Source organism: Boleophthalmus pectinirostris, unplaced genomic scaffold (assembly GCF_026225935.1).
Source record: "Boleophthalmus pectinirostris isolate CB_2022bp ecotype Guang Dong unplaced genomic scaffold, ASM2622593v1 HiC_scaffold_16, whole genome shotgun sequence".
Classification (NCBI taxonomy): domain Eukaryota; kingdom Metazoa; phylum Chordata; class Actinopteri; order Gobiiformes; family Gobiidae; genus Boleophthalmus; species Boleophthalmus pectinirostris.
Genome location: NW_026571095.1, coordinates 28774438 through 28790506, shown reverse-complemented (window position 1 = coordinate 28790506; position 16069 = coordinate 28774438). Strand labels below are relative to the sequence as shown.

Here is a 16069-nt window from a genome sequence, read left to right as displayed (position 1 = left end):
GCTTTAGGATTGTTATGTCAGTGCCATAAACTAGTTTCAATATTGTTGCTTATCGTCTCTATTTACTTTTGCAATATATCACACTTCAAAACGTGTGATTGTGACAGGCCTTGCAGAGCAGAGTTTTGTCGTCATAGTAATGCTGACAACAGCGAGCACAGTGTCTCTGTGGCTTGGGGCTCGGTGGATGAATGGCACAAACACTCGCGCCTCTTAGCAAGAAGGTGGAGGGGATTTAATGCTTTGTGTCTGATGTTTTCCTCTCGTGCACCACAGGTACAATCCTGCGCTTAAAGTAATCCTGACCAATAGCTCAAGATCTGGAGATGGGCCCCAGTAAAACGTACCTGACCTTACTACCATGCTAATGTGCACTTCCTGCTTATCAAACAATACATTTGATTAGAGGTGTACATAAAAATCACGGTTCGATACGTACCTCGGTTTTGAGTTCACGGTTCGGTTAATTTTCGGTACAGTATGGGAACAAAATGCAAAATCATTTGCTTGTTGTTTGTGTTTTTATTAAACCAACAATTACTTTTAACATTATAGAAATGGGAAAATTAAGTAGGTAGGAGTAGCAGAGATTCCATGAAAGTGAGGACCGTGGCACGACGACCATAGTTTTGCGATTATTCATGTGGTCATGTCAAGACGGCCGCCCTAACTATAAAGCGCGACAGAAAACACTGTCACCCCAATCACAGATGAGTTCCCTCATGAATTATAAAGAGCCGAGCCATCTGTGTAGCTGCACATGTAGTGGAGAAATGTAAACACACAAATTGCGTGAACTCACTCGTGCACAGTCCTGCACCGAACTGAATGTCCCATACTGAAACGGTTCACATGAAAACATCTACCATTCCACACTTACATTTGACACTTTATAGTTGGAAGCAGAAAGCATGCAGCTGACTAATTTTAGCTCAAGAGCTGCTTATACAATATTTCTGTACAGGGTCAAGACTAATTTAACTTACATCACCCTTTAAGAGAGACTGTAACACTGTGTGATGGTGCGTGAGTGCGTTCAACTGCACAGGTGAAACATGAGGTGAACCTTTGTCCAATTTTGTGGCACATCAAAATGTTTCAACTGTCTGCTTTCAAATGCAAAAGCGTCAACTAGAGACAATTTGGACGCTGTGGTCTGAACGCAGCTTAAGATCTGCTCGTCTTGATCCTCCTTTGTTTCATTATGCCTGTAAGGATGTTTGTTTGTGGTGTACACGTCAGGACCATGAGTATGAAATGTAAAGTCAGAAGGATTTATTGAGGATTTACAGTTTTTGTAGTATGTGTCAGTCAATATTTCTGTGTGTTTCTGTGTGTTTGTGTAGTCAGCAGAGCATCTGTCAGCTCCTTTGCAATAGCAATACCAGTGCCACTAGAGCCCACTGTCCTGTCCTTGACTCAACAAAGTATTCTGTTGTGTTTTATGTGTGTGCAACTTACTGTTATTGACTTTAACTTGACATGACTATATTGTAGGGTTGGGCGGTATCCAAATTTTGATACTGTTAAACCTTCTCAGCATTTTACCGAGGTATACAGTATTACCTTGACTAATTAAGAATTATTTTGTAGCTTGCACCTATACCATTCAGAAACAGAATAGCAATCATTATATTTGCCTAAAATATATGGAAAAGTATCAACAAAACATCTACACCATTAACAACTTTTATTAACATTTTTAACAATCAGTGGGACATCATTAATAAGAACAAATTGTTCGAGGCGAGCTAAAGTGCACTTCCAGCTTAATCAACACAAATCAATTAGCCTAAATTAAAACACAGTCCTACAGCATCTCACACTCTTATCAACAGAACTCACAGGCTTATAATAATAAAAACACTACTAATAAAAGAACAATAAATAACAAATGCAGTAACGAAAATATATGCTATATGCTTTCTGGACTCAAAATCTATACTTAAAGGTTGTATGGAGGATTTTTTTGTTTCAAATTGTCAGTGATAGATTATAGAGGTGCAGTAGCCTTGTAATTATGATGACCAAAAAAAAGAGAATAAAAATTCATCAACTCTGGACGTGTGGTGGGGCTAAACATTTGCCAATAGATAACGACACTGCCTCGTTATCTGTTAGCTGACAGGCTGTCAATCAAACTCCCTACGTTTCTAGTGTAACTGACTTGCCTGCGCGCCGCCGGTACGTGGTTTACGTACGCCTGTCACACAGTCCACAGACGCAAGACGCACAGACGCTGTTTACTCCACCAACGCAACAGTTCTTAGCGGCTTTTTTTGACCTATATCTTCCTCGCAGTTCGCACAAAGTTTGTTGCAATGGCGACAAGAATCCAGGAGCAGTTAGCCGCAAAAGAAAGTCTGTTTTTGAGGTCGCTGAAAGAAGAAGACAAGGGGAAAAGCAGCGAAGCCAAACTAAGGTGATTCTTGAAGATTCATTCCAGCGATGGCGCAACTGAAGCAGACGCAGGGTCTAAAGACTGACGCACTGGTCGCACAAATTACTCCTGGACAGGAAACTTCTGCTTATTATGAAAATGTACTTTATTTCCAAGAGCTAGACAAACGTTTTTCAGGACACGAAAGCGATATCCTATGTCTGAAAACGTAATTTTCAAGGCAAAGAAAGAGTCCGCTTGCTGCTGCGTGTTGTAGCTAGTTCATTCGCACTGAATCTCCGCGCACCCCTTACTGCTCCTCTCCCTGCTCCCTGCTCCGCTCTTCCCCCTGCTCCTCACTTCTCGTCCGCGAACGAAATGTCCGCACACCCGCTCCCCCCGCTCCTCACTTCTCCGCCTTGCCTAACCAACACTGTAGTTAGTTGTTTACAAACCTGTTTCTGGCGTAAGGAGGAGGCGGGAGGAGGCGTTTCTACGTAGGAGCTGTAGGGGAGGGGGGGTGGTTTCACGCATGCGCAACATTTGAAAAAGGACAAACAGTCGCTGGATTTCTCGTTCCTTGGAAAATCCTCTATACAACCTTTAAATTATACTGCAGTTTTATCCCTATCTGTCATATTGTAATATAGTCTGGGCTGCACTTTCTCAACTATCCTGAACAAAATAATACTGGAACAAAAACATTTTGTCCGAATCGCGTTCCTTACCACTAACATCGTCTGCTCATTTATTGATCAAACTTAACATTCTTAATATCTATGAGATTGATATTTATCAAATTTGTATTTTTATGTATAAACTTATTTTTCATCAAATTCAACGACGATCCCCAAACATTTCACAGAGACAAAACTTGTCATCTGTTTGTTTGTTTGTTTGTTTGTTTGTCTGTTTGTTTGTTTGTTTGTTTGTCTGTTAGCAACATAACTCAAAAAGTTATGGACCGATTTTGATGAAATTTTCAGGATTTGTTGGAAATGTGAAAAGGAAGAACTGATTTCATTTTGGGGGTGATCCGGAAGAAATCCTGGATTCTGGATCACTTTGAAATTTTAGTTAACATTGTGGTAAATGGGGCCAAAAATTTTGTTTCTCAATATCTCGGTTAATTATTGACCAAACCCCATGAAATTTGACTCAGGGATGGACAATGGGATCCTCTTTCATATTCCAAAGGCTGATCCGGATCTGATCCAGAAGACTGATTTTATCGCAATTTATATAAAAAATGGGGGTAGTCCTTGGCGGAGGTCTGCGCTCTCTGAGTGCTTTTCTAGTTTATAAAGAGTTTGGTAATCATTCAACTGTGGATATTTCATTGTATTTTAATCCATGTTTGAATCAAATGAATCTAATCCATGGTGTTTAAATGTAATGTTTTATTATGTTTTTGATGCACAGCGATAATGTTAAATTTTTGATGTATTCATAAGGTGGAGGCTTTAATATGAGACATTTTGGGTTTTTTGCCTCTTCCGGCACCTACTTTTATATCTAGCGTGTTTTTTTATTATTATGTCAGTTGGTTTATTTACCCGTCTCCCCTGTTATTCAGCCTGAAGCCAAAATTCTGCCAAATTGCAGAAGTACTAGTATTTCTGCTCACTTGCAGCTGGACTTGCCATCTTGTTTTGGTCTCCCCACACAGTTAAGAAACATTGCAGACTACTATTAGTTTAAAATCGTGATAGCATTAAATTGAAAATACAACTACACATGCATCTGTGCTGAGGTAGGTATCAATAAATTATAATATTATGTTATGTCTTTATGCGTTGCAGATTTTTTAAATGCCGGTAATGAAACTGATACCTACTTTTTGATACCTCGGGATACCTTTTTATCGTATTACCGCCCAACCCTACTATATTGAGATACAATTTTAGAAACATTACAAGATGGAACAGAGTATTTTGAGCTTTGGAGATGCAGACAGACTAATAAAGCAGGATTACTCAAACGTAAATGAAACAAAACACAACTCTGGGTATGTTTTTGATGAGGTAACTGCATTATAACCAGTGTTGGGGAGTAACAGATTACATGTACCAGAGTTACATAATCAAAGTACAAATTATGTGTAACTGTATTCAGTTACAGTTACTGTTTCAGTGAGAGGTAATTGGATTACAGTTACTTTGTTGAAATAAATGGATTACACAGAGGTATTTTCCTGTTTTCACATTTTGGGCTAAACCCCCCCTTTTTTGTCCTGATAATTCCACTCATTCCTGGAAACTAAACCAGGTCTAAACTAGGTCTAAAATCAGGACTAAAACAGGACTATACCAGGACTATACCAGGACTAAAACAGGACTAAAACAGGACTAAAAGGACTAGGTCTAAACTAAAAACTAAACTAAATCTAAACCAGGTCTAAACCAGGTCTAAAACCACAACTAAACCAGGACTAAATCAGGACTAAACCAGGACCAAAACAGTACCAAAACAGGACTAAAACAGGACTATACCAGGACTAAAACAAGACTAAAAGCAGGTCTAAACTAGATCTAAACCAGATCTAAACCAGGTCTAAACCAGGTCTAAACCAGGTCTAAAACAGGACTAAAACAAGACTAAAACAGGACTAAACCAGGATTTAACAGGACTGAACCATGCTGCGTGGATGTGTCTCCTCTTCTTCTATCAATAATATTTTTAATTTGGTTGAGTAAAGTCTGGGCTTTTTATTTTCTTTTAACAGACAAAACATCTTATGTTACGATTTGCTCGTCTTTACTTCTCTACAGCAAATCAAGTAATCCAGAGTATTCAGATTACGTTACTCACTTTAAGTAATTTCATGGATTACGTTTTGGGATATGTAATCTGTAATCTGTAGGGGAATACATTTTAAAACACTGATTATAACATGTCTTAAAGCTCACCAGAATCTACGTATCTATATTCTGGATAACTACAGCTGCATATTAGTCGAGCCTTGACGTCTGAAAATGATCAAAACTACCACACACAGCTCCCCGCATGCCCATAGATTAGATTAGACCAGTGTTAGCGCGAGTATAACGCAGTAATCTGTAGCTTTTCCTGGTATTTTGCGCACGACTCTGGTATTAGTTGTGTGTATCTTGTTGGATGTCACTCTGTATGTCAGACACACTCATTGGTCTAATCTGATTAACGTGACGAGGCTGCATTAACCTGTCACACACTGGCTTTACTCTGCACAATGAAGACTGGCAGCTGCACAGTCAGAGCTATGGAAATGAGAGCTATTTTTATAACTCACTCCCTGCGTGCGTACGAGTATCTGCTGTAAGTGCGATCACAAAAAAAAAATCAACTCACGAGCAGATGTTGTCGATTCAAACAATACGCTGCGTATTTTCTAGGATTTTTTTGTGTCATAAATTCCGACGGTGGGCCTATAAATCTTTGGGAGAGTCATTGTTTTATAGAGAATTATCTAAAGTTATTCACAAATGTTCACCTTTCTCTTATCATAATTTTTTTGGGACTGGCTTCTCACAATTTCTGTATTAAAGGGCCCATGTTAATTTTCGATCTATGTTATAATATTGTTTCTTCATCCTGGAGTTGTGTTTTGTTTCATTCACACATGTTTAACTCACAAATCTTGCATATTTTGGCTGAGTTCTTCTCTCAAGCAGAAAACTTTGTTCCACCTTGTGATGTCATGTGGTAATACAGGTGGTGCTCCACTGTGTTTTTAAGCTCCGTACACCTTCGCTAGAATTATTTGGATAATTTCAGTCCTGGCAAGAATTTTCAGTCCCGTTCCCGCCCACACCTGCAATATTTTGTCCCCACGCGCCCGTAAAGAATTGTAATTTTCATTCCCGCTCCTGTCTGCATCTGCAATATTTTGTCCCGCTCCCACCTGCAAATCCTGCAAGACAGGGATGTTCGCTTTCTAAAGCTCTATCAAACACGGAGAAGTGGAAAGGAACTGTCTAAAATGTGTGCGAGATTAGACCACGTCCACAAGTTTAGGCTGCTTAAAATGTTTTTAATAATGCCAAATAAAATATCCAGCACAAATGATGCATGATAGGCAAACATTAAGCATTTGTATCTTTTACTTTACACTAATTGTCCCACCCACCCACACCCACAATGAGCTTTCAAAATGTATCCTGTGTGGCATTGTCTCGCTCTGGGACCCGATGCAGGGCTCTCACACCAGTCTCTACTGAATTAAAGCTAAAATGTAGCTGCTATCTTTAAAACTACCATTACACGGAACAGAGCATTTTGAGCTTTAGAAATGTGGACAGAAGTGTTACTCAAACACGTGTGAGTGAACCAAACCACAAGTAGTGATGTAGTTTTGATGTTTTGATGAGGTAACAATATTATGATATTGCTTAAAGCTCACAAGAGTCATTTTTGTGTAATGTACAGGTTTCCCACGGTCATGAAAATCCTGGAAAAGTCAGCGGAAATTGAAAATATCATTTTCCAGGCCTGGGAGAATCGTGGAACTTTGTAAATTCAATGAAAGTTTTGGAAAAGTCATGGGATTTTAGTGTCTCTTTCACACAACTACAGCGTTCTGATAAATTATCATTAGACTATTATGATTATTTCTGAACATATGCACCTTTTATTTGAAAGAGACGACAACAAATGTATAAGAAGGGGGACCGGAGGGTGTGTTCCAACTATAGGGGGATCACACTTCTCAGCCTTCCCGGTAAGGTCTATGCCAGGGTACTGGAGAGGAGAATCCGGCCGATAGTTGAACCTCGGATCCAGGAGGAGCAGTGTGGTTTTCGTCCTGGCCGTGGAACACTGGACCAGCTCTACACTCTCCATCGGGTGCTCGAGGGTTCATGGGAGTTTGCCCAACCAGTCCACATGTGTTTTGTGGATCTGGAGAAGGCATTCGACCGTGTCCCTCGTGGTGTCCTGTGGGGGTGCTCTGGGAGTATGGGGTCCGGGGCCCTTTGCTAAGGGCTGTCCGGTCCCTGTATGACCGGAGCAGGAGCTGTGTTCATTGCCGGCAGTAAGTCAGACCTGTTCCCGGTGCATGTTGGACTCCGCCAGGGCTGCCCTTTGTCACCGGTTCTGTTCATTCTATTTATGGACAGAATTTCTAGGCGCAGTCAGGGGCCGGAGGGGGTCCGGTTTGGGACCACAGGATTTCATCTCTGCTGTTTGTGGATGANTAAAGTGTTTTTACCAAATGCATCTTAAAATAAGAACCTTTTTTTTTTTTTTTTACATTGTTTTGATCTATATTGTTTTTTTGTATGTTTTGAAATGGTTTCTATGGTGTCTATAGCCTATATTATAATTATATTTCAATTATAAAAATTATATATATATATATATATATATATATATATATATATATATATATATATATATATATATATATATATATGACACAGTTAAAAGTACAACAATAATACTTAATGGAAAATCTGACTCCAGAGACTGCCCCTGCCTGCTGTAAACACGCTGATTTCTCTGGTTAATACTATTGGACCTTTGGGAATTTACCATTGACACACCTGCACAAGCTCCCCTTCCTGTCTTTAAATGAATGTCTGCCTAAAAACATGAGGGGTACACCCGAGTGATTAGCTGTGTGATTGAAAAACATTTTAATTTGAAATGCTTGAAATGCCAAAAATCTACAAATTGCGCTGATTTCCCAATAGGTCCAGTGACATACATGGTGTGTTTGGAGTTCCCATACTGTGTTAATGTGAGAGTGAATGCTCATGTTAAATATTAAATAGTACAACTTCACAGCTTTGATTCTTCATCAGTTCCAATTTTGACTGTTATCTTCAATTAATGCAGCGTTTTTTTTTTTAATTTCTTAAAAAAAAAAATGTATTCTTACTGTGAGCTGCTAGTCTCCATGGAGATTTTTTTCAGTTTTCAGAAATCCTTGAAAAACTCTTCAACTCATGTCTCAAAAAGTTTACACATTGTTTATGAAAGACAATATGGGTTTAGGACCCAACAAACCACCTCAATGGCAATAATCAATGGAATAGAGCAAGTTTCTCCAACCTTTTTCTTCTGGAGAGTCACTTTCACAAAACTAAAATGTCACAGAGCTACTACTTTAAGCAGCCACAATAAACTGAGCAAATATAAGAGCCACAACAAGTTTTAGATAGGGCACAGTTAGAGTTATACATGTACAATGGTAACAGGCATTTAATTGGTCACATTTGACTTATTCAGCACATATAATTCAGAAATCCTTTGGAGGAGGGAATCACAAATGCACTAGATGACAATAAATATGCTGCCGGTATTTTTATTAACCTTAAGAAAGCCTTTGATACTATCATTCAATATTACTACATAGGGGTGTAACGATATCCAAGTCTCACGATACGATATTTATTGGGATATTTTGTGGAGGCTAACAAAACTGTGAATATGCTACTTTTTCCTCTTAAAATGCCTTGACAAGACTTAATCTAAAGAACTAAGTCCTGAAAGTGCTTAGAAATGTTGTATCTTCATGTAGTCTGCACTGAAATGGAGCAAAGGATCATGGTCTATGTAGTTCTCTGTCTCTTTTTTTTTTTTTAGCTATTGCTGCACCGTAACTCTTAATTTAAGCAAAGAGACTTGTGATGGTCTACGATTTTATTGTGAGAACTTTGACGATACGATATCACGATATTTCGGTTATTGTTACATCCCTATTACATAAACTGAAAACAATATGGTTTTAGAGGGGTAGCTGGGAACTGATTGAAAAGTTATCTTACAGAAAGGGTGCAATCTGTTCAAATTAGGGATGGGCATTCGATTAAATTTTCTTAATCGATCGTCGGAAGAATTAACGATCGATTATCCATAATCATTAACGTTTTATATTAAAATGATCATTATTATTACTGTCTGCACTACTAATCTGCATAAATAAATTCAACTTTACGACATATAAACCGTAACGACTCTAGAGCCACATCAGCCCGTTTGACATTATAATGTGTTTAATTCAGTTTTGCGCAACTCTCACAGAAACGAAACTTAAAACCTCATCGCTAATTTGCAAAAACTACAGCTCTTGTGTCGCTGATGTGGTCAATTTCTGTTGGATTAAAAGACATGACTCAGTGGAATACAGGTTAGTGTGACCAGATTTGCGTTTGTCAAAACCAGGACACCGTACAGGGGCGGGAGGTGGAGACTCGTCATCGACATTGCGCGACTCTCACCTGGTAAAACTTTTTCCCACTGGACACAGAAACATATGTGCTGCTTTGTTACACTGTGCACATGGACTCACACTTGTCCCGAACGCAACGGAAAGTGTGGAATTTCTTGTACAAATCATCGTTAAATACACATTTGTGCTTCGTTACGTTGCAGACTGACCGACTATTTGTGTCTCGCTCCTTCTGAGTGCAGAGAGACACATGTACAGACCCTGTTTGGTCACACTACACACAGCAACCTACATTCGGTTTGTCAATTAAAATTAACGTAATCGATGAAATTCTTAATGATCAATTATCGATTAATCGATTAATCATGCACATCCCTAGTTCAAATACTTAAAAACATACATCAAAAAAAAACCTTGGCATTGTTTGTGGAGTCCCCCAGGGGTCTGTTTTAGGACCAAAACTGTTTATTTATTTATTTACTGTATCAATAAGTAATCAGTAAGTTTAATAATATGTTTAATGCCCTACTGTGGAACTTTCCAGTGATTCATGTTTAATAATAGAAAGGGTACTGGCAAAAAATAAGCAGTATTGAATGAAAGACCAGGTATTGTTCTGCTCAAATACTACTCAAATAGTATCCAGCCCTACAAAGAAATTTCTAGCCTTCAGACATAATTAGATTTTTTGGTTAAGAACTGCACTTTTTTTTACATAAAAGCTGATCAAAAGTTAGAGTTTGGTTAGTATAATAAAAACTTGAGAACTACAGCCTAAAATTATTTGAATGATTGAGTCTAACTTTTGTGGAATGTTTTAATTTTTAACAATAAAGGTGATTTATTACACAAATGGATTCTTGAGAGTTTTAACTTTCCCATGATTCGATACGCATCTTGATACACGGGTCATGATATCGATTCAATTTTGATACATTTTAAGACGCAAAAAAAAAAAATCTGATGTATTTTTTTATGCTAATGAATATAATTTAATAACACTATGATATTAATGAAACAATACAATATTACGGTACAACTACTATACAATTGTAGTTTATATGTGAAGGGTTTTAGTTCATTTGGTTCAATGATTTACAACACTGAAATTTTTATTCAGTGAAAATTCAAGAAAATGTTCAAGCATAAAATAACTATGTGACTAAGGAAAATGTTTTAAGTTAATAAAAGCACAAGTGAGATTTTGTAACGTGTGGGGCTTATTGATCGGTGACTTGTTTTAATCTTTGGGGTGCGGGAATGATTATTAAAGAAATGTTTAATTTTTTTGATCTGTGAAAGGAGCAGGGTTTATAAGATTGATCTTTTTCCTGTTCCTTTTGTTCATGCAGCAAAGACAAGGCAAATAATGGTAGAAATATGTGTTTATTTATGTTAATTGTCAGATTTGTTGTTGTTGTTGTTGTCTTGAAATTGATGCCAACAAAATAACAGCATGAGCAATAAATAAATACATAACCATTTCTCTTTTATAAAATAAGAACGGAGCTTTCTCAGGCTGTTTTATATTTTATAATATACCCGTCTGCTCTTAATATAGACTGTAGGGGAGCTGCACTATCAGACTTTTCCTTCTTTGATGATGATTTGATGATTTCTTTTCCTCTTGCGTCTCAGGGCGTTCACATGTCTCTGTCTCCAGCAGCTCCTCCCACACTGCCCCCTACAGTCTGTGCTCTTACACTTCTTTCTGGACACTAGAACTGTGTTATATTACATAGAAATATCTCAAAAAAAGTTTTCTGAGTAAAACTTATAAAATAATCTGAGAAAAAGATCTGATCTGTTGAGTTGTGAGTCGTGTCGTGTGTGTATATGACCACATTTGATTAAAGCTGATGTAAAGCCAAAAGCGATTCTAAAGTATTTAAAAGTTCATATCTTTGTCTATCAGTGCAAAATAAAAAGTGTCTGAAAGATAAAATGTTAGAATATATTAGCTGTATGTCCCTATGGAGCTGTTTTCTTGCTGCATCTGTTTTCATTTTGGACCAAAATAAATGACAACACAGCGCGCATGGTATCGCTGTACACGTGTATCGAATGAATACGTGAGACCGGTATCGAACGATTCAATATTATATCGAATATTGTTGCCTCCCTAGTTTTAACACAGTGGAGCACTTTTTCTTTTACCACATATTACCGCCTAAATATGCAGGATTTTTGTGTTAAACATGTATGAACAGTGTTGGGGAGTAACAGATTACATGTACCTGAGTTATGTAATCAGAGTACAAATTATGAGTAACTGTATTCAGTTACAGTTACTGTTTCCATAAGAGGTAATTGGATTACAGTTACTTTGTTGAAATAAATGGATTACACAGAGGTATTTTCCTGTTTTCAAAGGGCTATATCCCCTTTTTGTTTGTTTTTGGTAATTCCACTCATCGGACACTAAACCAGGTCTAAACCAGGATTGAACCTGGACTGAACCCAGGTCTAAACCAGGGCTAAAACCAGGTGTAAACCAGGACTAAAACCAGGTCTAAACCAGGTTAAACCAGGCTAAACCAGGTAAACCAGGACTAAAACCAGGTCTAACCAGGTCTAAACCAGGACTAAACCAGGACTAAACCAGGACTAAAACCAGGTCTAAACCAGGTCTAAACCAGGACTAAACCAGGACTAAAACCAGGTCTAAACCAGGTCTAAAACCAGGTCTAAACCAGGACTAAACCAGGACTAAAACCAGGTCTAAACCAGGAAAACCAGGACTAAACCAGGTCTAAACCACTAAACAGGTCTAAACAGGTCTAAAACCAGGTCTAAACCAGGACTAAACCAGGTTAAACCAGGTCTAAACCAGGACTAAACCAGGTTAAACCAGGTCTAAACCAGGACTAAACCAGGACTAAAAAAGTCAAAACAGGTCTAAACCAGGTCTAAACCAGGTAAAACCAGGTCTAAACCAGGACTAAACCAGGACTAAACCAGGACTAAACCAGGACTAAAACCAGGTCTAAACCAGGTCTAAACCAGGACTAAACCAGGACTAAAACCAGGTCTAAACCAGGTCTAAACCAGGACTAAACCAGGACTAAAACCAGGTCTAAACCAGGTCTAAACCAGGAATAAACCAGGACTAAACCAGGACTAAAATCAAGTCAAAACCAGGTCTAAACCAGGACTAAACCAGGACTAAAACCAGGTCTAAACCAGGTCTAAACCAGGGCTAAACAGGGTCTAAAACCAGGTCTAAACCAGGTCTAAACCAGGAAACCAGGTCTAAAACCAGGCTAAACCAGTCTAAACCAGGACTAAACCAGGACTAAACCAGGACTAAAACCAGGTCTAAACCAGGTCTAAACCAGGACTAAACCAGGACTAAACCAGGACTAAAACCAGGTCTAAACCAGGTCTAAACCAGGACTAAACCAGGACTAAACCAGGACTAAAACCAGGTCTAAACCAGGTCTAAACCAGGACTAAACCAGGACTAAACCAGACTAAAACCAGGTCTAAACCAGGTCTAAACCAGGAAAACCAGGTAAACCAGGACTAAACCAGGTCTAAACCAGTCTAAACCAGGACTAAACCAGGACTAAACCAGGAAAACCAGGTCTAAACCAGGTCTAAACCAGGACTAAAACCAGGACTAAACCAGGTCTAAAACCAGGACTAAACCAGACTAAACCAGGTCTAAACCAGGTCTAAACCAGGACTAAACCAGGACTAAACCAGGTCTAAACCAGGTCTAAACCAGACTAAACCAGGACTAAAACTAAAACCAGGTCTAAACCAGGACTAAACCAGGACTAAAACCAGGTCTAAACCAGGTCTAAACCAGGACTAAAACCAAAAACCAGGTCTAAACCAGTCTAAACCAGGACTAAACCAGGACTAAAACCAGGTCTAAACCAGGACTAAACCAGGACTAAACCAGACTAAACCAGGACTAAACCAGGACTAAAACCAGGTCTAAACCAGGTCTAAACCAGGACTAAACCAGGTGTAAACCAGGTCTAAACCAGGACTAAACCAGGACTAAAACCAGGACTAAACCAGGACTAAAACCAGGTCTAAACCAGGTCTAAACCAGGACTAAACCAGGACTAAACAGGACTAAAACCAGGTCTAAACCAGGTCTAAACCAGGACTAAACCAAAACCAGGTCTAAACCAGGACTAAACCAGGACTAAACCAGGTCTAAAACCAGGCTAAACCAGGGCTAAAACCAGGTCTAAACTAGGTCTAAAACCAGGACTAAACCAGGTCTAAACCAGATCTAAACCAGGGCTAAAACCAGGTCTAAACCAGGACTAAAACCAGGTCTAAAGCAGGTCTAAAACCAGGTCTAAACCAGGTCTAAAACCAGGTCTAAACCAGGACTAAACCAGGTATAAACTAGATCTAAACCAGGTCTAAAACAGAACTAAAACAGACTTTAACAGGGCTAAACCATGTGCGGACCGTGTCTCCTCCTCCTCTTCAATCAAATCTTTTTTTCTTATGTGAAGATATCTGAGCTACTTTCCAAAGTATTCAGATTACATTATTCACTTTAACTAATTTAATGGATTATGTTACAAACTGCATTTTGGGGTGTGTAATCTGTAGGGGAATATGTTTTTAAAAGTCACCTTCCCAACACTGTGTATGAATGAAATAAAACACAACTACAGGTTTGTTTTTAAGAAGGAAACCACATTATAACAGATAAGAAAATAGTGTAACATGGGCTTCCTGTTCTAAAATTTGACCTCTTGACATCTTCTTCATACATTTGTCGTCTAAATTTTCATTTGTCTCTCCCTTGTGCAGAGCCTCTTGACGGGGCTGATGTACTACCGACCGGAGGACCCCATCGAGTACCTGGAGTCATGCCTGAAGAAGGTGCGCGAGCTCGGGGGCACGGAGAAGGTGCGCTGGGACACGTTCGTGGGGCAGGAGAAGAAGTCCCTCCCCCCTCTCAACGGAGGACAGTCCAGACGGTCGCTCTTCAGAAACGGTAAGGATCAAATCAAATAATCTTACACATGACCAGGTAACACATCAAAAGAAACAACAGTATTTCACAGATTTTAATTAAACTCTGCTAGGACCTTTGGTAAATTTAGAAGGCACCAAATGACAAAAAAAAGATGAGAAAATAAATGAATTTCAAGCTTCATCAAGAGTCACTCCAGAATTCCAGGTTATGCCATCCTTGTCCATGAGAATGTGGATAAATGCTCCATTCGTCTGCACAGGCCGGTTATTCCTGTGTTTGTTCTCTTAAACAAATCAGGTAGTGGCTCCGATGCAAATCTGTCCTGTTTTTGCATGAACACTGCGTCAGTCATTTGCATTGGGCAAATATGTCGCCAATAAAACAGACGTGCATTCATGACACCTCTGAGCTTTCTGTTTGGTCCCTGCCAGGCTCCCATCAGCTCTTAAAAAGTGAAACTCATTACTGATATCATGAATTGCTACTTTGCAGTGACATCACGCTGGGGGTGTTTTACATGTGTGTTTATAAGCTCTATTCACGCTTGCGTCACAAACCAGGAAGACATTTGCAAAGATGCTATTACAACTTCACAGGCCCAGTTTTCTTCATCTACACTCAGAGGTATTAAATATGCAAGAAAATTAAATGCCAAATTATTTTGAATAAAAAAAACTTTGTACATGAAAACTGTTTTGTTTTGGGTTATGAAACAATGGAGCCACACCTTTCAGCCCAAAGAACAAAATAACGTGCCGGACGGTGCCAATCCCTACTTTTCAATGTGTGAGTCGTAAGGACATTGTTTGAAAACTTTCGATGATTTGATTTGAGCTCAGCTGGTGAAGGCTTTAAAAACCTGGAGGAAAAATGAAAGATGTCACACACGGTCATCATGCCACGTTTAGCAGCAAACGAGAGAGAGCAGGCCATTGGTGCCAACTTTAACGTCCGCATATCGCACGCATCTGTCAGGAGTGTCTGGCCGAAAACAACGTGCAGGTTATGGCCTTATTCTCCAGATATGAATCCGATAGAACACCTCTGGGACAATCTGGATCGCCGTGTGCGCCGTCGTATCCCACTTCCAGCAACTGTCGCAGATCTTCGTACTGCTCTCTTGGAAGAGTGGGACGCGATTCCGGTGGCCGAAATCAACGCGCTTATTACTTCTCTGCCACGACGAGTGCAAGAGTTATTGGATGCAAACGGCGGACGCACAAGATATTGACATTTGTTATCTGTGGCTGAATTTTTCTTTTGTTTTTTCGATTGCCTTTTCTACTGTTGTTTTTGTCCTTTCATGTTCAATATCATTCAAATTTGCAACACCGAATTCATTATTAAATTGAGAAATAATATCGAAAAATTTGAATGTTGCGTTTTTAATGCCTCTTAATGTACATGTCATCGTAGCGTTCCATCATGTTCGGCTCATCAACAGTTACAACTAGGGATGGGCATTCAATTCAATTTTCTTAATCGATCATCGGGAGAATTAATGATTGATTATTGATTAATTATTAAAGTTTTTTTTATATTAAAATGATCATAATTATTATCACTATCTGCTCTACTA

The 16069-nt window shown here is 38.9% G+C and overlaps 1 protein-coding gene across 1 annotated transcript in view; it reads left to right on the top strand.

Moving 5' to 3' along the window:
* Positions 1-14327: 14327 nt before the first annotated feature.
* Positions 14328-16069, top strand: part of LOC110174899 (adenylate kinase isoenzyme 5) — a 262298-nt gene continuing 260556 nt past the window's right edge. Inside the window, exon 1 of the mRNA XM_020941015.2 lies at positions 14328-14508. Within this exon, the coding sequence (XP_020796674.2) occupies positions 14340-14508 (169 nt within the window). The 5' untranslated portion in view covers positions 14328-14339. The remainder of the gene's footprint in view (positions 14509-16069) is intronic.